The following is a 25,951-nucleotide window of genomic DNA, read 5'->3' on the forward strand; positions in this document are numbered from 1 at the left end:
ACATAAATAATTTCCATCGAAAATGGATTGGATCTGTTGAATATATGACAGGCCAAACTTTTAAAGAGCACCACAGTGAAAGATAAATACAAAATAAAAAGATAAATAAAAACCAAATATGATAACATGATGATATGAAAGAAAGGTTATTTTGTACTTCTAAGACATTTAGAATGCAGCCTTTTAAGGTTTAGTAATTGTGCAAAGCCATATTGTGATTTCAATCTTAATTCAATTAATCATGCAGCATTAATAGATGTCATACAATATCTCAGAAGTCAAAGTGTGCTGGTTTCAAAGCATTGTGGATGGTGTCCCTCATCATGTAGCCTATAAGTAAATGGCACTTCCACGTCCATTTTTATTTTTCTGTATTAGAACGAGAAAGAATAAAAATGAAATATGACATGTTCCTAGGAGTGCCAACCCTTCTACAGGAATGCCAACCCTATTACAGGAGTGCCAACCTTATTACATGTTCTTAGGGGTGCCAACCCTTCTACAGAGCTTTTACAAAGTGTGTTACTAATTAATTATAAATCAACCATCGTTTTTTTCATTCTTCACCGTTAATACCGTTTTACAGATATGCAGATTTAAAAGTTTGCTTAATAATTGGCAGATAAATATCGGCAGCCAATACATTGGTGCATCCCTAATATTTACCTAAGATAAGCACAAATGTATTAATAATAATAACATTTTATACGAAATACCTCAGACAAATGTTTTATGTAATCTGTATTATTTATATCTAGTCTTTTTGGGTGTTCAGCAATTTTACTGGCCTTAATTTTAGTAATATTTGTTTAGTAATGAAACTATGTGTATCATGTATGTCCTTAAACATTAACTGTAGCAGAGTGGTTGATAGCCATGCTGATATATTCCTCAAAAGTAGCAACAGTTTTGGAAGTAGTAGTAAATTCAACATGGTTCAACAGTTTGAGAAAATAAAGTAAAAAAATATATTATGTAAAATTAGACTTGTGTGTTTATATATGAACAGTTCTTCAGATTTCATGGGAACCATTTTATAATTAAACTGTCAATTCACTGTCAATGTATGGAAAAAGATGCAATAAATGTGAAAGGTGACTGAGGCTATCATTGTACCTAACATCTCCTGTGTCCTACGTGAGAAAGAAAGTCAAAGTTAATTAGCACATGATGACAGAATTTCCACTTGTATGTAAACTATCCCTTATGACTATAACTACTACTATATTGTAAAATAATGTTTTCAGTTTAAAGTGTGTTTTTGTTCAGTTGAATCAAGAAACTGTTGCAATGTAAAAAAAAAAAAAAAAATCCTGTGCCAATTTTTTCAAGTACTTTATTGAATATCAGCACTCTACATAATCTAGAATTGTAACAAATTTAAGACAAATATAATACTTTGCATCCCTGCAATAAATCTCTACACTCACGTATAAGAGAGAAAGCCAGATTACGGAAACATACATGGGAATAAGAAGTAGTATTTCATCAAACAATGCCATTAAAAGTGACTGCTCATATTTTAACTTTTGTTCATCTCATATATATCATTTATTTTTGTTCCGTTACTGGAGTAATATAAAAAAAAATAAGAAATGCACAAAATTCATTTAAAGTCGCATAGCTAAATTCTACGGCAAATAATTTACTGGACATTCATTTGTAACATGCACTCACTTTGAAGGATAAACAAATCAAACAGATGGCAGGATTGGTGGGAAAGCAAACAGAAAGGAATGTTGCAGTTTGGGCTGTTTTTGTTTCTCCTGCTATTGAACTGTTTCTATATTGAGCCAACCAGACATTTCAGTCAATTTGCACACATAAATCAGCCTTAGATTTGCTGATCAACAAATGTGAGCTGTTTGAAGTATGATCTACTTTGATCAAAATATTCTATTCTATGAGAGGTTAATATTATTTGTCCTGAGATTATCTGGAGCCAAATATTCTTTTATGATGAACAAAATTAGATGAGAATTACACAGTCAATGCCACTCTTACATTCATATATTGTCTATCAGCATTTGTAGATCACATTTTCAAGAAAATTCTGTTCTCCTAATGCTCATTACTCAGGATGTTCTCTACAGTCTATAAGCACATTTAATTTATATAAACATTTCCTCTATAATAATCCAAGTACATTGTGCTTTTGGTCCAGATCTTTTTTTGATGTGTGTTGTGAATGTAGGCCCTTTGATTGGCAGTATGTTCCATGCTGTTCAGCAAAAAAATATTACCAATATCTCTACATGTCTCAGTGCAATACACATGTTCAGAAGGTACCTATAACACCAGCCTATAACAAGTATGAAATGCTATTATCCTCTGACAGCTGTATAAATACTTCACTGCACAGTTTTGTCTTCTCAGAAGTTGTACCAACTGGGAACTGTTTGCAAAGCAGTGGATGCTCATTTAAACTCAAACAGAGATGAAATATTAATCGGCCTCATTTACTTAGAAGAGACTGTCTATGTAAGTTGATATTTTAAATGCACATGCTTTGTGATTTTCCTGATGTTGGATATAATGCATCAAGCAGGTTCAGTTTCAAAGGGATAGTTTACCCAAAAATGATACATTTACCATTCACTTGCAATTGAAACTGAGGCTAACATTTCGCCTAACATAATTGTGTTCCAAGGAAGAAAGTTATACTGGTTTGGAACAGCATGAGGGTCATTAAATGACAGAATTATATTTTCGGGTGAACTATCCCTTTAATGTCTGTATATTACAGCGGTGGAGTTGTTCATAAGGGAATTGTTACTATTTTCAACATTCTCTGCAGCTGACACTGTAGTTTTGGCTCAATATCAAATGATTACTGAGTAAACAAGTAATTATAAAAGAGAGGGTGACAGAGTGGGGAAAGTGCAGAGAGAAAAGGAGAGAGTTAAGAAAGCAGAGATTGTGACAGAGGGATAGAAAGGGGACAGTGGAGGAAGAGGAAAGGCGAAGGTCTTCAGGCATAAGGCGGGACCGTTCCACCCGCAGACTGGCTTGATTCTCATTCTCTGTTCAGGCTGCACCAGGCGGCTAGGAAGAGAGAGAGAGTCTGCATCATTATTAAAGCGATAAACAGCAATAAATATTTAATGCATGCCTGTCTTTATAATTTATGTTTATGACCATGTACAATCATTAGACTGCTTGTATATTGTACAGCATCCTCCCCTTGAAATAGTGCTGAAATAAACCAGAGAGTGTTTTCAGTATACAGTGGACTACAAAACCTCTTAAAAGGACAGTTCAGCTGAAAATTTACATTTTGACATAATTTACTCACCCTCATGCTTTCTATGAATTTCTCTCTTCCGGAGAACATAAAAGGAGATGTTAGGCAGAGCGTTAGCCTCAGTACACATTCACTTTCATTGCATCTTTTTCACACTTCACCATACTATGAAAGTGAATGGAGACTGATGCTAACACTCTGCCTTGCAGCTCCTTCTGGGGTTGCGCAAAAGAAAGTCATATGGGTTTGGAACAAAATGAGGGTAAATGATTTCAGGGAGTAAATTATGACAGAATTTTTTTCTGTTTGGTGTATTAATGCTAAAACTGTCAGAGGATAGACAAGCTGGGAATTAGAGTAATTCTGCAGCGCAGGTAAGCACAAACAATAGCTGTGAAATGTAAGCACAACAACCCCTCCCAAGACGATACATGGCAAAACTAAAGTAACATCAAAGGCTGGTTTTGTTCCAATGCCCATAGCAGCCCCTTCGGCAGGCACTGCTGGAACACACCAGGCACGGCGACAGCGGACACAGCCTCTGGCTGGCTAAGAGTATCCACTTTCACATGCTGGAAGGCCTTGCAGGCTGCCGTCTGATGGTGCCTGAGAGAGAAGCAGGGAAGGTTAGATTAAGAATACAAGTTTTCCAGAACTCCAGTGTCTTCAGAAGCTATCAGCATGTTTAACACATAGTAAATGCAGAAAAAATTGTGTTCTTCATTGTGCTCAAAATGGTAAAACTTAAAGGAATAGTTCACCCAATAATGCAAATTCTGTGATTATTTTGTCACCCTCATGTTCTTATTGTTTTTTCCAAAACAATAAGCTGTTACTTTTTCTCCTGAATCTAGTTTGTATCCATTTTCAAAAATGTTTGTGTTTGGCATCAATGGTGTTGACATGATATATTTGAAACTGGATATAGGCTAGATGCGAGCCTCAGTGGAGTTGATTATCATTAAATAAAGACTTCAATTGTATGGCTTCAGAAGATAAACATTGTGTGTGAGTGTGATATGGGTGACTTTTATGGTAGTTTTGTGTTCTTTTTTCCTTTATGGTTCTTGTCAGATGCAGTGTTGGGTAAGTTACTCTTAAAAGTAATTAATTACTAACTACTAATTACATCTACAATGTATTTAGATTACTGTACTAATTACTCTGTCTGAAAAGTAGTTGCATTACTTATTACTACTTACTTTCTAAAACCATTATCAACATCAGATAAATTCTTCATGAACTGGCCATAGAATTTAAAGGGGTGGCGTTGACTGTGAACCCGACGTGTTGCAGGAACTGTGCTCTGTGCACTGAGGTGAGGTGCGCTCTTTCGCCCAGGAGAGTCCACTAAACTCGCGCTCCCTGGATGTTCTTCCTCCTTAACCCTCTGGTCTGCAAATTCAGCGGAGGAATTCCCCGACCAGACCCACACATTTTTTCAGTCAGTTTCATAAAAACTTAGATCAGTCTAAGTAAAGACCAAAATGTAAGACAGCATACCCCTAGGCTAACTTTTGTTTACATTCCATGTTGCCATGGAAAATAACTGTCAGCTGTGCCAGTGGGGGCTTCATTTGAAACTTTGTAGAAGACTTTGACTTCACGATGGTAACAAAATGTCATATGTTTTTTATTATTTGGGTTAAAATCACAAAATGTGTTCATTAGAAGACATTTTGAAGCACTGTAGTCCTCTAATAATCAAATATTTTCAGCGAATGAAAACTGAGCGTCCACTGTCGGCCATCTTTTTTTTTTAAAGCTGTTCAGTGTCTTATTTTTCCAAAAATGCAATGCAAATTTGACTGTCTTACGAAGACAACTGTGAGGTTGTTTTATGCAACAGGCTTTCTATGGTGTATTAAGCTAGTCAAACTAATTGTTAGACACAATCTTAAGTTAATGGCTATGTTTATGCAACCGGACCCAGGGGCTTAAGCATACATATACAGTATATATATATATATATATATATATATATATATATATACATATACACACACACACACACACACACACACACACACACACACACACTGATCAGCCACAAAATTAAAACCGCTGACAGGTGAAGTGAATAACTTTTATTATCTTGTTACAATGGCACCTGTCAAGGGCTGGGATATATTAGGCAGCAAGTGAACAGTCAGTTCTTGAATTGCATGTGTTGGAAGCAGGAAAAATGGGCAAGTGTAAGGATCTGAGCGACTTTGACTAGCCAAATTGTGATGGCTAGATGACTGGGTCAGAGCATCTCCAAAACCCGCAGGTCTTGTGGGGTGTTCACGGTATTCAGTGGTTAGTACCTACCAAAAGTGGTCCAAGGTAGGAAAACCGGTGACAGAGTCATAGGCACCCAAGGCTCCTTGATGTGCATGGGGAGCGAAGGTCAATTCCACAGAAGAGCTACTGTAGCACAAATTACTGAAAAACTTAATGCTGGCCATAATAGAAAGGTGTCAGAACACACAGTGCATTGCAGCAGACCGGTCAGAGTGCTCATGCTGACCCCTATCCACCACCGAAAATGCCTACAATGGGCATGTGAACGTTAGAACTGGACCATGGAGCAATGGAAGAAGCTGACCTGATCTGATGAATCACGTTTTCTTTTAGATCATGTGGAGTGCATGTGCATCATTTACTAGGATGCACCATGGGAAGGAGGCAGGTCGGCGGAGGTAGTGTGATGCTCTGGGCAATGTTCTGCTGGGAAACCCTGGGTCCTGGCATGTGGATGTTACTTTGACACATACCATCTACCTAAAGATTGTTGCAGACCACATACACCCCTTCATGGAAATGGTATTCCCTAATGGCAGTGGCCTCTTTCAGCAGAATAATGCACCCTGCCACACTGCAAAAATTGTTCAGAAATGATTTGAGGAACATGAAAAAGAGTTCAAGGTGTTGCCCTGGCCTCATCTATGGGATGTGCTGGACCAACAAGTCCATTCCATGAAGGCCCCACCTCACAACTTACAGGACTTAAAGGATCTGCTGCTAACTTCTTCTAGATACCAAAGGACATCTTCAGAGGTCTTGTAGAGTCCATGTCTCGATGGGTCAGAGCTGTTTTGGTGGCACGAGGGGGACCTACATGATATTAGGCAGGTGGTTTTAATGATATATATATAGTGCCATATATATATATATATATATATATATATATATATATATATATATACACTCACCTAAAGCATTATTAGGAACACCATACTAATACTGTGTTTGACCCCCTTTCACCTTCAGAACTGCCTCAATTCTACGTGGCATTGATTCAACAAGGTGCTGAAAGCATTCTTTAGAAATGTTGGCCCATATTGACAGGATAGCATCTTGCAGTTGATGGAGATTTGTGGGATGCACATCCAGGGCACGAAGCTCCCGTTCCACCACATCCCAAAGATGCTCTACTGGGTTGAGATCTGGTGACTGTGGGGGCCATTTTAGTACAGTGAACTCATTGTCATGTTCAAGAAACCAATTTGAAATGATTCGAGCTTTGTGACATGGTGCATTATCCTGCTGGAAGTAGCCATCAGAGGATGGGTACATGGTGGCCATAAAGGGATGGACATGGTCAGAAACAATGCTCAGGTAGGCCGTGGCATTTAAACGATGCCCAATTGGCACTAAGGGGCCTAAAGTGTGCCAAGAAAACATCCCCCACACCATTACACCACCACCACCAGCCTGCACAGTGGTAACAAGGCATGATGGATCCATGTTCTCATTCTGTTTACACCAAATTCTGACTCTACCATCTGAATGTCTCAACAGAAATCGAGACTCATCAGACCAGGCAACATTTTTCCAGTCTTCTACTGTCCAATTTTGGTGAGCTCTTGCAAATTGTAGCCTCTTTTTCCTATTTGTAGTGGAGATGAGTGGTACCCGGTGGGGTCTTCTGCTGTTGTAGCCCATCCGCCTCAAGGTTGTGCGTGTTGTGGCTTCACAAATGCTTTGCTGCATACCTCGGTTGTAACGAGTGGTTATTTCAGGCAAAGTTGCTCTTCTATCAGCTTGAATCAGTCGGCCCATTCTCCTATGACCTCTAGCATCAACAAGGCATTTTCGCCCACAGGACTGCCGCATACTGGATGTTTTTCCCTTTTCACAGCATTCTCTGTAAACCCTAGAAATGGTTGTGCGTGAAAATCCCAGTAACTGAGCAGATTGTGAAATACTCAGACCGGCCCGGCTGGCACCAACAACCATGCCACGCTCAAAATTGCTTGAATCACCTTTCTTTCCCATTCTGACATTCAGTTTGGAGTTCAGGAGATTGTCTTGACCAGGACCACACCCCTAAATGCATTGAAGCAACTGCCATGTGATTGATTGATTAGATAATTGCATTAATGAGAAATTGAACAGGTGTTCCTAATAATCCTTTAGGTGAGTGTATATATGGCCCTGCACCATGTGTGCTTCAGTATAGCGGAATGGAAGGGAAACCAAGTGCAGACAGAGATATAATTCAGTTGCCCATGGCACCTGATAAGTTTAAAGGGAAGATCCTACCGAACATGACAAAAACGGCTTCAAACCCAGTCAAAAAAGTGTCATATTTTACCTCTTCCACTCCTCCTCACCATCCCAAAACTCATACACCACAAAAGAAAGGCCGTCAGGCAGCCGTACAGCAGTCACACTGGAGAGTAAGAAGAAAAGAAAAAACACAGCAATAAACATTTTTATTTTCACATGTTTTGCTGGAATAAATGGATTCAGCAAGCTGATGGAAAACTGTTAAACCTTGTACAAACAAACACTGAGGAGAAAGAAAACACTGAGAGAATGTCTTTGATAAGACGGCTTACAAGGTAATGAGCCAATTACTTCTTTCTTTATTCTTTTAATTTTTTTTATATAACTTTATCTCAATGTGTGCGTAAACAATTTTTGGTTATCCTCTGTTTGATCAGGGAAGGTTGACAACAGTTATGGATGGTGTTAACAATTAAATATTATTTTCTTATTATTCATTTTAATAATTAAAAACATTTTCACATTTATTTTATTACTTTTTATTCTTATTTTTTGTATCTTGTATTTTCGTAAAATGTATGTGTAAAGCACTTTGAATTGTCATTGTGTAAGAAATGTGCTATATAAATACACTTGCCTTGCCTTTCCTACAGAAAAGGTAAACAGAAACTTAATTATCAATTTTGCTATACGACCCTCCACTTGATGTCAGTATCTCCTCACATATTTCTACAGCTGCAACCCTACAGGCAATTAAACAGCAATGATTGGCATTAGCTCAATATTGCATTTGGTTTATTAATAAAAAGAGGCTTAAACTGTATATAGTTCTGATAATCTCCATAAACCTTTATTTAGGACAGCAAACCTGCATAATATATTTATGGCTGTTTAGTACTTGCACAGCATTGGACAATTGTTAAAAAAGCCATACTCTTGAGACAATGAAGTAGTGAGGAAGTAAAAGACTATTTCAGTTAGATGCTGGTTCAGGTTTCTTAAAAGGATAGTTCACCCAAAAAGGAAAATTCTCTCATCATTTACTCACCCTCATGCCATCCCAGATTTGTATGACTTTCTTTCTTCTGCAGAATACATATGAAGATTTTAAGAAGAAAATTTCAGCTCTGTAGGTCCATACAATGCAAGTGAATGGTGGCCAGAACTTTGAAGGTCCAAAAACCATAAAAAGGCAGCAAAAATGAATCCATATGACTCCAGTGGTTCAATCCATACCGTCAGAAGCGATATGATAGATGTGGGTGAGAATCAAATCAAAGTCACTTTTACATCTGAAAGCCACATGTGATGCCTGTTTAGTTACACTTTTACATCTGAGAGTGAAAGTGGACATTTAGAGTAAAAAATGACTTACATTTTAAACTGTTGCCCACACCAACATATCACTCCTGCAGATATGGATTTAACCACTGGAGTCATATGGATTACTTTTAGGTTTCTTTTATGTGATTTTTGGAGCTACAAAAGCTTATTACCATTCACTTGCATTGTAAAAACCTACAGAGCAGAATTATTTTTCTAAACAACTTTGTTTTTGTTCAGAAGAAAAAAGAATGTCATACACATTTGGGATTGTATGAGGGTGAGTAAATAATGAGATAAGAATATTTTTTTTTTGGTTGAATTACCTTTTACTATCTTAACCAGCTTCACCAAAAAGACTATTAATATTGACCAGCATTTTGGGATGGTGATCAGCATGGATATGCTGGTCCACCAGTTAGACCAGCAACAAACCAGCATTAACCATCCTGAAACAGTAAAGACATTTCTGCTAGTCTAAGTTGGTCTTTTCAACAACGTCCTCAAAAAATATTCACGCTGAAAATATTTCACAATTAAAAACATTTTAGAATTATAAAGACAGTAAACTGGAAAAAAGGTGCTAAAAGTTTCAGGAAAGCTACAGAGATATCCTTGCAGCAATGGGGTCCTTGCAAAAGTCCTTTCTGATAAATTATTCACCAGCTTGATGTGAACCATGACAGCTGTACAAAATGCTGGCATGAACACAAGCACTCTCTCACTGAATAGACACAGGGAGCTTCCTTGAGACACTAAAGAAATATCTAGTTTACACATTGCTCTTACATTAATATTTCAAACTGGGGGACTCAAAAATGCTTTCATCCATGGCTTGACCATACATCAAGAATGAAGCTGTTTCTATTTAGATTAGGAATTTGACAAGGGACAAAATTTGGCTTACTTGGGTAACTTTTTATTGTGGTTCTGAATCATTTTGTGATCTTTTAGAACTTTGTAAGCACAATGTATTAATACATTTGGGATTATTCTTGCCTTGCCTCCTAAATTCTCTTCTTTGTGGCATTGCTCAATGGCATGTATATCTACTTCCCCCAGCAGAACTGAAACATTAGGCACTTCAGTTTGACAGCACAAATACTACAGCACACATTTGCCTTTACTGTAAACTGTCACACAAACCTGGCTTAGAGGTAAAAATGTGATTAAAAGAGACAAAAAGGGAGAATGAGGGAAACATTAACTACAAGGTCAAGCGTAAGACATAACAAATCAACATACTGGAAACAGTCTCTCTGGGCAGACACATTCTTAAGGTATTGTTTCAGGGCCTCGCAGAACTCTCCGAGCTGCTTCTGGGTAACAGTCATCTCCTGGCGGACCAGGTACAGGGACTTGTGAGAGAAAGAGAAGGATGACAGTGGTGGGAGAAAGAAAAAGTGGCAGATCAGTGTTCAAGGTGTTTGTAAAAAATGTTAATATCACCATAACATACACGTAGTTTTGTATTTCTAATGTTTAACCTCTACCCTATATATAGCAACATTATGGTTTGATCCCTACTTTTTTTTTGTCCCTACTCTTTGAAGGCTGATCAGCACACTTCCGTTTGTGTAAGGCATTGAAGCTTTTGAACTGCTGCTGTCACTACAACATTGACGGGACCCATCTACCCATACCAACTGATGTTAAGAGGGTGGAGCAGTAAACCTGTGAGGACTATTTTGTCCCCCCCAACATAGGTCTTACCATACGTACAGCATATTCCACAGTTTTGAATAACAATACACATGAAGCATTGCAATACTTATGTATCACGACATAGATATCGATATAATATTGTATCGCCAGGTACCTGCTGATTCCCATCCATAATATTCAATTACTGTACATTCCCTTTATGTAAAATAAATAAATAAAAGCAGAGTTCTTTAGATAAACATATCTTGAGAAGAGGTTCTTCAAGGAATTATAAGTTATAAATTCTTAGTAATGAGCTCTGCTTTTGAGGAGTGCATGGGAAAAGCAAACTAACTGCCTTGAAAGCTTTGACTCTCATTATGAAGGGTTATGTAAAATCTGCAAGATGTGTAGTACTGCATATGATTATTTCTTAAAAATGTATTAAACAAACCAGACAGAAAAATCAATACAGCTACTCTTTATTATAACAGACTTTTGGATGTTCGCTAAAGTAAATGTTTTTGAAAGGTGGAAGTGTGGTTGACTAAATCAAATAAAAGAAAGTCAAAATCTCAGGGTTGGCCAGTGATAATGTCACTTTACAATAACAGATGAGCTACAGCATTGTGGCAGGGCGGTGGGCGGGACCGGGTGCGTAGGATCACAACCGGGCCCGCCCTCCGCCCTCCGCCCTCCGCCCTGCCACAAGCATATGTGAACATTTCTAGAGTGGTCAATCTTGAAATTAAATGAAACTACTTCTGACTTGTCTATTTCACATAATTGCTAATTGTTAATTATAAATAAAAAATTATTTGAATTCTAAATTGGTGCTGTCACCTAAAACCAATTTATTAAGTCTGAGAGATTTATTTGATTAAATAACCGATATTACCCAGCAATAATTTATTAGAAATTAAATATAACAATCCTCGTTTGGCCAATTGATACCATACTGCAGTGTACCCCTGACAGCCAGCAGTGCGCTTACCTAGTCTAATTTGACTAGATAAGTAGCATTCCAGGACTGCAAATATTTCATATAACAATATTTGCAGTTCTTGTCTATGTTTGCTGGGTGACAACTGTGCATTGCTTGGCTGCAACTGTAGATCCTGATTTGGCTTCTTTTTGAATTATTTTAGTCGGTGGATCAAAAATTAACAAAATAAAAAGTTACTCAATATTAACTTGTATATAATATGATTGTATAAACAAATTTCACAGATACAATCATCATGAATATCAGGCATGGCTGTAATTAAACACTCTTTCTTGTGTAAGATTATTACAATATGTTATCCTTTAACTCTTACACCTCATTACAAGCACAGAACTTTCATAACAGTTTCAGTGTTAAATAGTGCAAAAGATTATGTTTTGGAGGTGCCAGGGTATTTACTGTAAACTCCATATGTGGCGTATGCTATAATTAAGGTGTCACATGACTCACATCTTTAACAGATAATGTGTTTTTTCCCCCAGCAGGTGGGAGAGATAAAACTAAACAAAACCATTAGGCACTTCCATTTGACAGCAGACCTGTTCCCTGAAGGCCATAGAAGTAAAAGAGCAGACGCCTGGTAATAAACCATGAACTTAATCAAGAGCACTATGCCACCCAACACTACCCTGAACACAATCAGAAACACTACATTAAGCCACCTACACCCAACTCAATCAGAATCATCCCATTTCCCAGTTCACCTCCACTGGAGGCCTGGTCTGAGTGGCACATAAAAAATAAATAGAGGAATGCATAAGGATTCAGAATCCAATTTCCTTTGCATTTGAAATATGGCTGATCCTAACACGCTACATTTGGATTGATTGCATTAATTCTTCTGTGTTTGTTTGAACAGCAAGGATCTTCATTCTGATTCAATGTCGTGGAATAATCTGATAAAACAGAGCTCGGTAGAAAAAGTGAATGTGACAGTAAAATTACAGTAAAGAGCCTTTGAGCCCTGTGGGATATCCATGTGCTCATTGTATTATTAAACACCTTAAATCTGCCTGCTCTAATAAGAACCAGTTTAATTTCCTTAAGCAATAGTTCCTGGCCTTATTGCAATGTCTCTCATTTGGGTTTCATGAGGCATTAGCTATTCCTGATGTGATGAAAGTGTTTTATGTGTATGTGCATGATGCGCATGTGTGTGTGTTTTCTTTAAGCTCAGAAGGGAACCTAAACTAATGACTCCTAAAGACCCACATGCAGAGTTGAACTGCTCCACTTCTACATTATGCATCAGACAGGGATACACACACACACACACACACACACACACACACACAAAAAGTAAGGAGAGAACATTCTCTATAGGTAAGGAGACTGTCTAAGGTACAGTATAAGTCCATAAAAACAGAGGAAACTTGGAGAGTGAGAGAAATTGCACAGTTACCAAGGAAACTGGGGAATACCATCCCATTTCTTTTGGACTGGAATATTTCTACCCCCATTTTTCTTCCTCTGATAGCACTCACTAAATTGCATATTCATTTTCCCCTTTTTGAATTTGAGCATCTCTTTGAATTTCCTTCTTTGTTAAAACTAGATTATAGGACTGAGTCTGAGAGACATGTAAAATCTGAAGAGCTCGGAAACAGAAGAAGAGTAAGATAAATTATACAGAGTCTACCCCGTAATTCCTCAACGTCATAAATTAAAGACACTGACAAGATATTGCCCTTAAAGTTTGAATCAACCTTGTGTAAGAATGCACATCTGTTTATTCTTAACCATTGTCTGAACAAAGGAAACTTTTCAGGTTAGCACATAACCTTCCTTCAGACCCCTCCTTACTCATGTTATAAATTAGGAAATACCCCCACAATTAATGGTCATCACATGACATGGCCATCTTGACCATCTGCAAGAGACTCTTCTGAAGAAACCCCCATGGTTGCCATGGAAATCTAAGTTACTCCTTTGTCCTTTGAAAAAAACAATTTGCTACACTTAAATTAGACTAATAAGGTAGCATGAGACATTTCCTTTGGAACGCCTGACCATCAGGGGCGAAAATTTCATCAAAATGTTGGGGGGGACAATAAACATAACAATTCTCAAGAGCAATTTTTGAAGGGTTTTTTTGTTGTTGCCCCATTTGCATTTGTATTATTTTATTTCTTAAACAATTATTTTAAGAATATATCATTATATTATTTACAATACACATATTTTAATGATATTTTAGGGGGGACAACCCCGACCCCTCCCCCCCCCATGCTGACCATCATATGCTAAAAACTCATCCAAGACTAAAGAGCTTGAAGACTTGAAAAAGCAGGCTTTCTTTGAAATGATCACTTTGTATTATTTTTTAGCAGGACACAAAACTATTGCTCTGCTCATAACTTCAAATGTACGAAATGAACCTTTAAAGTGTAAGCAAAACTTACTTTACTGTAATTTAATCCTGCACATGATCTGCCAAAGTGCCTAGAACTTTCATTCAAGGTTTAACTTGATAACAACCCTGACAAATATATTTCTCATGCAAGGTTTAACCTGATAATAACCCTGACAATTTTGTTTCTCATAACGTGTAATGTATTATCCATGTTGTAAAACCATTATGATTTTTAATCAGGGATTTTCATGTTTTGTATCATGCACATTGTTTATTCAAGAAAGTATGTCATATTTACCCCTCCAGGGTAACGATAAGGAATCCTGATGGCTTAAATGGGGCATTGGGGAAGGGTACGGGCAGCCTGATACAGTTGGTCGTTCTGCACGTAGGAATACCTGCTCGCTCCTGTATCAGCGGATCACGTACACGGATCAGCGCATGGCTCTTTTTAAGTGGACCCCTAGTGTCGCTTCTCTGACACAACGTGGAGAGAGCGACAGAAGGGGAACGTCTAGGTTACGTATGTAACCTCCGTTCCCCGATGGAGGGAACGAGACGTTGTGTCTCCCCTGCCACGTCGCTGAGCCGAGCCCCTGTTGTGGCCGGACCATTTCCGGCTCCTCAGAAAAATCCTGAATGAACTCCCGTATTTGCGCCGCTTAAACCCGTAATGTCCGGGGGCGGGACATGCAAATACTGGTTGCCAACTCTCATTGGCCTTTTTTCATAGTTCAGAGGTGAATATCGGCGCTCAAGTGAGACCCCTAGTGTCGCTTCTCTGACACAATGTCTCGTTCCCTCCATCAGGGAACGGAGGTTACAGTGAGGAAAATAAGTATTTGAACACCCTGCTATTTTGCAAGTTCTCCCACTTAGAAATCATGGAGGGGTCTGAAATTGTCATCGTAGGTGCATGTCCACTGTGAGAGACATAATCTAAAAAAAAATCCAGAAATCACAATGTATGATTTTTTAACTATTTATTTGTATGATACACCTGCAAATAAGTATTTGAACACCTGAGAAAATCAATGTTAATATTTGGTACAGTAGCCTTTGTTTGCAATTACAGAGGTCAAACGTTTCCTGTAGTTTTTCACCAGGTTTGCACACACTGCAGGAGGGATTTTGGCCCACTCCTCCACACAGATCTTCTCTAGATCAGTCAGGTTTCTGGGCTGTCGCTGAGAAACACGGAGTTTGAGCTCCCTCCAAAGATTCTCTATTGGGTTTAGGTCTGGAGACTGGCTAGGCCACGCCAGAACCTTGATATGCTTCTTACAGAGCCACTCCTTGGTTATCCTGGCTGTGTGCTTTGGGTCATTGTCATGTTGGAAGACCCAGCCTCGACCCATCTTCAATGCTCTAACTGAGGGAAGGAGGTTGTTCCCCAAAATCTCGCAATACATGGCCCCGGTCATCCTCTCCTTAATACAGTGCAGTCGCCCTGTCCCATGTGCAGAAAAACACCCCCAAAGCATGATGCTACCACCCCCATGCTTCACAGTAGGGATGGTGTTCTTGGGATGGTACTCATCATTCTTCTTCCTCCAAACACGGTTAGTGGAATTATGACCAAAAAGTTATATTTTGGTCTCATCTGACCACATGACTTTCTCCCATGACTCCTCTGGATCATCCAAATGGTCATTGGCAAACTTAAGACGGGCCTTGACATGTGCTGGTTTAAGCAGGGGAACCTTCCGTGCCATGCATGATTTCAAACCATGACGTCTTAGTGTATTACCAACAGTAACCTTGGAAACGGTGGTCCCAGCTCTTTTCAGGTCATTGACCAGCTCCTCCCCTGTAGTTCTGGGCTGATTTCTCACCTTTCTTAGGATCATTGAGACCACACGAGGTGAGATCTTGCATGGAGCCCCAGTCCGAGGGAGATTGACAGTCATGTTTAGCTTCTTCCATTTTCTAATGATTGCTCCAACAGTGGACCTTTTTTCACCAAGCTGCTTGGCAATTTCCCCGTAGCCCTTTCCAGCCTTGTGGAGGTGTACAATTTTGTCTCTAGTGTCTTTGGACAGCTCTTTGGTCTTGGTCATGTTAGTAGTTGGATTCTTACTGATTGTATGGGGTGGACAGGTGTCTTTATGCACCTAATGACCTCAAATAGGTGCATCTAATTTAGGATAATAAATGGAGTGGAGGTGGACATTTTAAATGCAGACTAACAGGTCTTTGAGGGTCAGAATTCTAGCTGATAGACAGGTGTTCAAATACTTATTTGCAGCTGTATCATACAAATAAATAGTTAAAAAATCATACATTGTGATTTCTGGATTTTTTTTTTTAGATTATGTCTCTCACAGTGGACATGCACCTACGATGACAATTTTAGACCCCTCCATGTTTTCTAAGTGGGAGAACTTGCAAAATAGCAGGGTGTTCAAATACTTATTTTCCTCACTGTAAATACGTAACCTAGACGTTCCCTTCATGTGCTAAAATCCTTTACATATAAGATACAACAAGTCTGTTGTATTAAATATTTAATGGTGGAGAATTTTAATTCTGATTTCTAATCAATTGTTTGTCATTTATCCTTCATATAATGGTGGTTGAATGCAGCCAAGATTCCTAAACTAATTTACATATACAATTCTTACATATTATTGGTGATGAATGCTGGCAGTTGTAAATATATCCTGCCAGAAAGTTGCTAATTTCCTACAGACAATGGGAATAAATGGAAATGTACTGAAAAAGGGACCACAAAGCTTCTACTCTGTATATCCATCCCATGACAATTCCCTCCAAATGAGCAAAGATGGCTTTTAGATAATGTATGTTGTTGAATAACGCTGCCTTTCTCAGTATTAATTTTCATGTGCCACCGCAAACAGAGACGAAGCATAAAGCAAGCTTCAAACTGTTTAAAACTTGCACATTACAATCAGTTGTCATTACTAATAGGACAAAAAGCACTGAGTTTTGTAAATCAGGTATATTCTATATTAAGCTTCATGATATTATGTAATGACAATAAAGTAATTTAAATCCATTGGAGCGCTATTTCAGTGCATCGTTAAACTGGATTGCATGTGGCAAGGAAATTTGATGCAGTTTTTTGCATTGCAATTGTGTGCTCAAAATCAGCTGATCTATTTAGAGAATTCGCCACAGTTGATATTACTTATGAAATATACGGTACCACAAATTTTGTTGTCAAATGAAATGTATAGTCTATATGTTGTTGGCTAATTAAAATGATTTCCAAATTTACAGGAAGAAAATAAAAAGCTAAGCAGAAATAAACATGCTAATGTATGCATTTATAAATATAAAAATATTTGAAAGTGTGAAGGAAAAACAACTGCTTGGAACACAAGGCCTGTAATTACAGAAACCATACTATAGCTACAATCATCCTGTGGAAGTAAACTGACAAAACCAAACATTTAAATGTTTTGTTATTTTAAATATTTCGTAAGACTGTTTATATCTAATAACCTTTTCTTGTTATCAGGATTAGGGCCATTTGGTGTTTCTTTTTAATACAAATGTCACAATGCATGCAATTTCCTCTGACAGAATGGGGCAATAATCATCTGAAAACAAACAGGAATAGCCTGGACAGAAGCAAATGGCACAATCATTGTTTTAAAATGAGTCTTTTCTGCTCTGTATAAGAATCATTGCAGATAACACTGATATTACTGTAGTGATGGACTCATTTTAAAAATATCATCTGGATCCCAAAATAAAGCTTGTATTAACCAACAAACAGGCACACACTGAAGATGTCTGGTGGAACCTGTTCAAGCAACATTTTGTTCTGAAGAAGTGATAGCTTTAAAAGTTGACAGGGATTCATGGATGAAAAGATAATTATTACATTTTTCTCCAGTGTCAATAAGATGGGTGTAAATTTGAGTAGCAAAAGTTCACTGAACAGCACTCCTTCTATAAATACAGAAATGCTTAATTCGATCTAAATCTTAAAAAGAGAGAGAGATATCAAAGCCCAGTGCTCCTCCACATTAAGATCAAAACTTGTGTGATATTTCTGTGCATTCCCATCATGCACTGTTGGGTGTATCACCAGCCCACAGACCAGGCAACGTGTAAGTATGATTCTGCCATATAATTTGAGAGGCAAAAATGGCTCCCTGAGCATGCTGATATTTAACACAGTAAGGGGTTTAGTCATTGGTTATGTATTTAACATGGAGGGAAAAGTTCATTTGGTAATGCATTGTCTTTGAATATTTGTACTTATTTTTTGCATGCCCTTTGGTATGAGATGTGCTTTAGTACTTACTGCGCTAGTTGTGCCATCAGTGTCTGTTAGTCGCTGATGTAGGTCAAACCAAACTGTCTGCAACAAAAACCAGAACAGAAAAGCCACTAGTGAATTCACCCTCAGATGGTACTGTCCATCTGAACACAATCAATCAGGTAAGCTGATAAGAGACTACGACCTAAGTACATCTGCCTGGCTTTTTAGTACAAAAAAACATAATGTATAAACACAAAGTATGAAGGAAAGAAAGAAAGAAAGAAAGAAAGAAAGAAAGAAGGAAAGAAAGAAAGAAATGAAAAGAAAAGAAAAGAAAAGAAAAGAAAAGAAAAGAAAGTGGGTTAGGTCTACTGTACACTGTACTCTGTGTATATTGAACAGATCCAAATCCTACTAAACACATATTTATGCTAATGTAACAATTGTATCAAAGTGTTTGCAACAGAATATACTTGCTGACAATTTAAGCAAACAGAAGGATGATATAACAGAATAAACTAAACAGTGTATTCCACACCTGACTGTTATTGAGTCTAATAGACAGTATTATGTTGCCTATATTGATCCCCAACTAACACCAAATAGTTTAAGCGTTAGTTGACCCAAAAATGAAAATGCTGTTGTGGTTCACTCACCTTTATGTTGTCCAAAACCCCTTCTTTCTTCTGTGGAACACAAAAGGAGAATGCAGATGTGTTGAAATGGCAAAATGTTAGGAACTGTCAGCCTCAGTCACTATTCACTATATCCACACTAATCTGTTTGGAAAATCTTTCAGTTTCTTATGTCATAGTTTTCAAAAGTCTCTGTTTTCATTGGACGAAAACACCGCTCTTGTATGGATGAGAGGCGAAATGCATGCGTTTTCAAACGAAAACATGTTAGTGTGGACATGGCCTTACATTTTAAAGAAACAAAATAATGCCATGAATGTGGAAGGTCACTGAGGCTAACATTCTGCCTAACTCTTTTTGTGTTCCACTGAAGAAAAACAAAGTCAAACAGGTTTGGAACAACATGATGATAAGTAAACGATGAGTTCTACATTTAATTTCAGTTTCAGCTGAGATAAATTATTGAGGTTGCTCCAAATATTCCTTTGTGCATGGTTTTGCAGGATGAAAGAGACAGAAATAAACGAAGAGTGACATTCTTTGCCTATGATGAAAATTGGCTTATATTTTGCAATCTGCAAAGAAAATTCCAAAAACAGACACATCTGGAGCAACAGATCTTTCTCCAAAGGGTGTATGTCATTTATCAGTGTGAGAAAGCCTAAAGGTAGAGCTTCTCTTATGTCATGCAGATGCTACAAGTGCTGTAATGATATACGCACAAAATAAAAAAAGTAATGTGTCAACAAGAAGTATACTACAATACTTTTGGAAAGTTGACATGCCCATGCTCAGCGTTGGAAGGATTACTTTTGAAATATATTCCACTACAGATTACAGAATACATTTAAATTGTAATGTATTCCGTTAGATTACTCAAGGTCAGTAATTTATTCTAAATCCTTTGAATTACTTATTCAGACTGATAGATTTTTTTCACTTGTTTTGATTATAAAGACAAAATACACATGTTAAAAATGTATTCTCTGAAAAACCTAAATATCTTATGCAGTGTTGTTTCTAAACAAGATCAATAAAATGTATCTTGTTTTAAGTTTTTTTTTTTATGTTTTACAGGCAAACAATACAAAAATGTATATCAAGAATATGATTTTTGCCCTAATATCAAAGGTCTTAAAAGAAAAATGAAATTATGATCTAATGTGAATTTTCTTGATAAAAAATATGATCGTGCCTGGTGACATGCTCATGTAAAATGGCTAGAAATTGCATTTTAGCTTAGCGTAAAGCTGACAATTTACACAAGGTTTATTTCTATTTCTCGTGCTCCAAACTTACTTCAAACTGTCTGCTCGTATGAATAATCACACGACAATTTCACTGCTGTTCAAATGCACTTTGGATCAAATCATGAATATGTATAAATGTTTTCATCTGAAAGGACTAAATATTAAATGAAACAAATGACAATAAAATGCAAAAAATCTCTTCAGTTATCAAAATACTTTTTGAATGTAACTGTATTCTAATTTATTTATTCTATTTAAATTGTAACTGTAGTTGAATACAGTTACTTTTATGTTGTATTTTAAATACGTAATCCTGTATTCATAAAATGTATTCTGTTACTCCCCAACCCTGTCCATGATACACTATATACATCTAAAAATTACACAAACACACGCACGCACGCACGCACGCACGCACGCACGCACACACACACACACACACACACACACACACACACACACACACACACACACACAAAGAAGCAGTATTTTGCTAATTCTTTTATAACTATTATGCCTGCAGCTTAAATGCATTATATTAATTGAGAAGACTTGGAATTTTTGATGCCATACATGGACATGGGCTCTATTTTCATGAGTGCGCAAAGCTTCGCGCTACAACCGTGTAAAATGATTGTAAGACCGCTATTTCTATGCACTAGTTTTGTGCCAGCGCAAAGCGCAACTGGGTGCGTGTGCGTGAGTGTTTGCACTACTGTGGCTGTAGGCACGCAAACTGTTGGTCTACTGAATGTTAATGAAGTGGCGCAAAGCGCAATTTGCTATTTTCCAAAGAATTTGGTCGTTGCACTAAGAAGTTTCAATAATACCTCTTAGCACAGCTCAAAGTCCAAATTCAGTTCCAGCAGTTTGGAGATTTCACATTTCAGCAGTTGGTAATAAAGTTCCTGTCCAAATTCTGTAAGTACAGCACATCAAATAATGTTCTTGACGATCACTGTTGAAGCCGCTTGTTGAGATTTGTGTTACATTTTGTAGAAGTCATGGTTTATTGTATTCAGTTATGATTATTATTTTTATTGATGTTTAAATCAATGCAAAAGGGGCCGGTGGAGGAAGGAGAGAATTAGCCTAGTTTGGATTTTGACCACTGAAGTCAGGCTGCCCTGCCTGCCAAAGCCTCAGTGAGAATGGGGACAGACATACAGTTCTATGTTTGACATTTCAATTAAAGTGAGGATGGATATTCAAAGGAGCATGTGTTGAATTCTATACAGACCCAGATGTGCTTCAGGCCGGGTTTTATTGATTCAGCCATGGCAGATCTTAAAAATTAATGGAGCAGAAGAATAAGAAATTTGACATGGCAACTGAAAGAACCATGTCACCCATTTGAAAACTTAAGGCAAGCCAAACTATGACAAATGCAAAATGTTGCATGGACTATCCAAAAGGACACATTTGCATTTTTTATTACTGGTGGGATTATAGGAAGTGTATTTCCTGGAACAAAACAAAACTGATAAAAGAGTAGTCATACATACTCTCTTCACAGGCTAATATTGATTCATTTTGGGTTAAGTAAAAGTCTTGCTGAAACAAATGTTTAAATATTTATGATGTGTTACAAACTGATCTCAGGAGAAGTTGTACGAAATTGCATGAGTTGGCTAAATCGTATAAAATCGTACAAGATAGTTCGTATGAATTAGTACAAATTCTAGACATGAAAATACCTTGATGTGTAATGTGGAATTAAGCAAATGTTCCACGTAGCAGAAGTATGTCCTAAGCCAAAACCCATGTCAAAACCTTAACTATAGAGTAGAGTCTGTAAAGATGATTTGAAGGGTGAAGAGTAAGTTTTGTATAACTAAAAAAACAACTGCTGTGTTTAAGAAGATGACGAGGGAGTCACCTAATTGGATGTTGCAAAAGTCATACGATTTCATACGATTTAGCCAACTCACCCAAATCTGTATGATTTCTCTGTGATAGAGTGTTGTGTTCACATGCTGGATTTAATGTAAATTATATTAAATTCAGTAAATTACTAGTATACTAGTATTACTGTATACTTCATCAAACTCATAATTACAACTTGGAAACTCTCAATTTCAGTTGATTGTTGTGATGTCATGTATCAATATCACAGAAGCCTGGACAGTGAACATTTTATTATAGCCAGTGCTACCTGGTGCAGTTTCTTTTTTGTTAAAGTGATACTTCATCCAAAAAATGTATTAAAAAAATTCTGTATTAATTTACTCACCCTAATGTCACTCCAAACCTGTATGATTTTCAATAAGCGATACTTTTTAAATAGCTATACAATCACTTTTTGTGATATATAGAACAAATTAATGCCATGACATTTGCAAGATGCAATTAGAGCAAATGAGATTTAATGTTATTGGTGTAGCCACCATATTTGATTCAAGCAGTTTATTAATTATATGATTTTATTTTAGAGTAAATAATGACTTATATTTTGTTCTCTTCATCTCACAAATTGATTGTATGTTTTCAGAAGACTTGGAAAAAGTAATTATTGATTAATTTTACTCTGGTTTTATGTTTTTATTTAGTCCTTTTCAAGATTGACATACAGCCACGTCCCAGGGCCAGTAGCGTTCCCACTGTCACCTCCGAGGCGTCATCGTGCCTCCTCTGGGCTTTCACGGGGCCAATGACCTTTGGCTCGCTGATTCCCCTTGGGCCAAACAAGGCCAACTGGGGTTTGAAGCAAGGCCAATGTCAAAGGCGGAGTTTCTCAGAACTTGCCAGGTTGTGTATCCAGCGCACAACAGTACAGGTTTGGGAAAAATTCAATAAATGCAGGCACAGTACAAATCTGTTAAAATTCACAATGAAAAAAGCAGTGCCCAAAGAAAGATCTTTCCATGGTTCAAGATCATGGAAGGTGTACTAGGACATCATCCCGCTGTTAGTGGAGAGACCACTTGGGACACCATGGCAGTTATAGTCGATGAGTTGTCAATGCTAACTAATCTTGCTAGCTAGCTAATGTTTACAAATGATATAAACCCGATATTCTAAATAACTAGACAACATGATACCTCAGCTTCCCTCTTGCTTGTGAAATGGGCGAGGAATGTGAAGTTGGCACCAGGATAGCAAATTAAGGGTGGGTTTTAGGGCAACACTGCTTGGCTATTGGCCTGATGGTGGGAACGCAGATTGATTTTGGTCTCGCAGCTCAAGGTCTGAGGTTATTTGCTCCAGCTGGCCAGTTGATAGCCCTTGCTCGCACTGGCCCGATAGTGGAAAAGTGGCTATTGTGACTTTTCACATTATGGCCAATAGACTTTGTGAAGACTTTTTTTAAAATGTACCTTTTGTGTTCCAAAGAAAAAAGTAATCATTTTATCTCACTTCTGATGAAGTATTTCTCATTTATTAACAACAAAATCACACATGGATCCATTTTGGCTTTATGAGTATTGCCGTGGAAACAAATAAACTTCTGAGTCACAGGATGTAATCATCCCCTGAGATGTCTAATAATTACAATAATTCTAACATGGCATGAACACACTCTGAACTCTTCAACAGGTCAAATTAAGAATCATGGTGTAAGTGGGCATATCCTACTTTGATGACAAACACTAATTAACATCTTCATTAATTACACCAATTAATTAAAAAGATCTTCTGAATATTTCTCTTCAGAGCTATAAAATTGTTTGTGTGTATGTGCATGCATCCTTTTTAATCTGTGCCTGGACCGACACCAAAACATCTCCCAGTGCCACAAAAGTAAAGCTAAACCCTCTGCTGCTCAACACAGATATCCTCCCATTCATCCCTTTATCTCACCAGGATATGACAGAATGCCCCCATGCACTCCTTGGTGCTCCACCAAGAGTGAAATAAACCAGCTTGTTTGATTGGGCTATTCTTAGCTTTCGCAAAGAGCTTGCCTGCCAATAACTTCAGTATTAACTGGGGACTCTATTAGTCTACTGTGCTCATTGTCTAAAACAGTGGTTCTCAGCTGGTTTTGCAGCAGAATCAGGAGACAGATTTGACTTTGGATATCAAGTGGGAACCCAATAGAGTACCAAAAGTAAATAAAAATATCCTTAAAAGCAAACAATTAATATAATCTCTTGCAAACTGTCCATGTTGCCATCTGCATAATTTGGCTAGCTTCTACAAGGTGACAGATGAATTTAGGGCAAACTGCCAAAGAGTTTGATTTGATGCACGACCTTTGGAATCATCAACAAAAGATACAATTATATTTTCTCCTCTCTTTTAAAAGTTGATAGGCCAATTTATTTTTTATCCTAACAATCTTTCAGAAGAGACATATGATCCATTTTTGGCCAAGACCCGCCAGCTGAGAACAACTGGATTATGATATGCAGGCAATCAGTATGTTTTACATGCACTTTAAAAATAATGTCATGTAAATGCTTCAGCTGGACTGAAATCATATCAGTCCGATTTTTGCAAAGTCAGATTAACAGACTAAGGCCACATCCACTCTAATACTGTTTCGTTTAAAAACGCATCTGTTTCTCTTTGTTTTGGCCTTCCATCCACACTGAGACTTATTTTTAATAGCAAAAACTGAGCTTTTCAAAATGCCTTCTCAAGTAGATACATTTGAAAATGCCGTCTTTGCTTTGTAGTGTGGACGGGGAATACGGAGATCTGAAAACTATTACGTACTGTATTTGTTTTCATGTGACACACTCATGTGATCCATTCAAAACAAAACAATCAAGATGGCGGCCCACATTGTAGCAGCGTTTTTGTGCCTTTTATTCACTTTGAGAGCATTGTTAAAGACAAATGTTACTTTGTACTACCTTCCTTCATAGGCGACGCAAAGTTTTCTCATTTTAGTGTGGAGAAGCAACTTTGGAAAACGCTTGAAAATTGTAGTGTGGACGGAGAGCATTTGAAAACGACATTTTCAGATGTATCGGTATTAATGTGGACATAGCCTAAGAAATGTGATTATACTCGGCTTCATCCAGCACGTACATGTATACAGCATGTAGCTTGACTACGCAAAAGACAGCTGTTGCTCGATTATAAATACACATATAAACACACTGAATGAAAAGGTTGAGAGAAAGAGACAATAAGCTTGGTGGGGATAGGGTGAGACACCAAAAAGGAGAAAAGTTACAAAAGTGTGTAGTGAAAAGAGTCTACTGATATTGCAGGACTGTAGTTTGGTTGTCAGATCTGTTCAATTGCTTCCTTTGTTACACTATTCCCTCCCTCACTGTACTCCACTCTGAGCAATGCATGTAATAATAACTATAGGAAAAGAAAGACTACTGGGCATTCAAAATGCAATCTGAATCTCATCTCAGGCCTCCACATACTGTATAAATGTGTGTAATTAGAGTGGCATGTGTGTGGATAAGTGTGTGTATGTGTGTGTGCATGTATGTACAAGAGTAATTGAGCTAATGAGGAGGGGATGGAGAATTTTCAAATACAGTTTAAAAAAAAAAGAAGCTCTTTCCACATTAAAGATTTATTTCCTAATGTATGTTTCCCAGTATTACATTACTGGTTCCCATAAAAACAGAAGTTAAGCTATATCTTTGGGAGTGGTGGTGGTGTAGTGGGCTAAAGCACATAACTGGTAATCAGAAGGTTGCTGGTTCAATCCCCACGGCCACCACCATTGTGTCCTTGAGCAAGGCACTTAACTCCAGGTTGCTCCGGGGGGATTGTCCCTGTAATAAGTGCATTGTAAGTCGCTTTGGATAAAAGCATCTGCCAAATGCATAAATGTAAATGTAAATGTA

General features: G+C 37.6%; 1 protein-coding gene across 3 annotated transcripts in view; it reads right to left on the bottom strand.

Annotated features, from left to right (window-relative positions):
* Window positions 1-1,355: 1,355 nt before the first annotated feature.
* The window catches only part of necab2 (N-terminal EF-hand calcium binding protein 2), a 133,041-nt gene continuing 108,445 nt past the window's right edge, over window positions 1,356-25,951 (bottom strand). For 2 of the 3 annotated variants that reach the window (XM_052151825.1, XM_052151824.1), the window contains exons 9-13: window positions 18,347-18,403; window positions 10,310-10,422; window positions 7,827-7,904; window positions 3,759-3,850; window positions 1,356-3,045 (exon numbers count right to left, since the gene is read on the bottom strand). In XM_052151825.1, the coding sequence (XP_052007785.1) occupies window positions 3,017-3,045; window positions 3,759-3,850; window positions 7,827-7,904; window positions 10,310-10,422; window positions 18,347-18,403 (369 nt within the window). In that variant the 3' untranslated portion in view covers window positions 1,356-3,016. Of the gene's footprint in view, window positions 3,046-3,758; window positions 3,851-7,826; window positions 7,905-10,309; window positions 10,423-18,346; window positions 18,404-18,960; window positions 18,991-25,951 lie in introns of all 3 variants that reach the window. The other variant, XM_052151823.1, reaches the window with a different exon arrangement.

This window comes from Xyrauchen texanus, chromosome 21, assembly GCF_025860055.1.
Source record: "Xyrauchen texanus isolate HMW12.3.18 chromosome 21, RBS_HiC_50CHRs, whole genome shotgun sequence".
NCBI lineage: Eukaryota > Metazoa > Chordata > Actinopteri > Cypriniformes > Catostomidae > Xyrauchen > Xyrauchen texanus.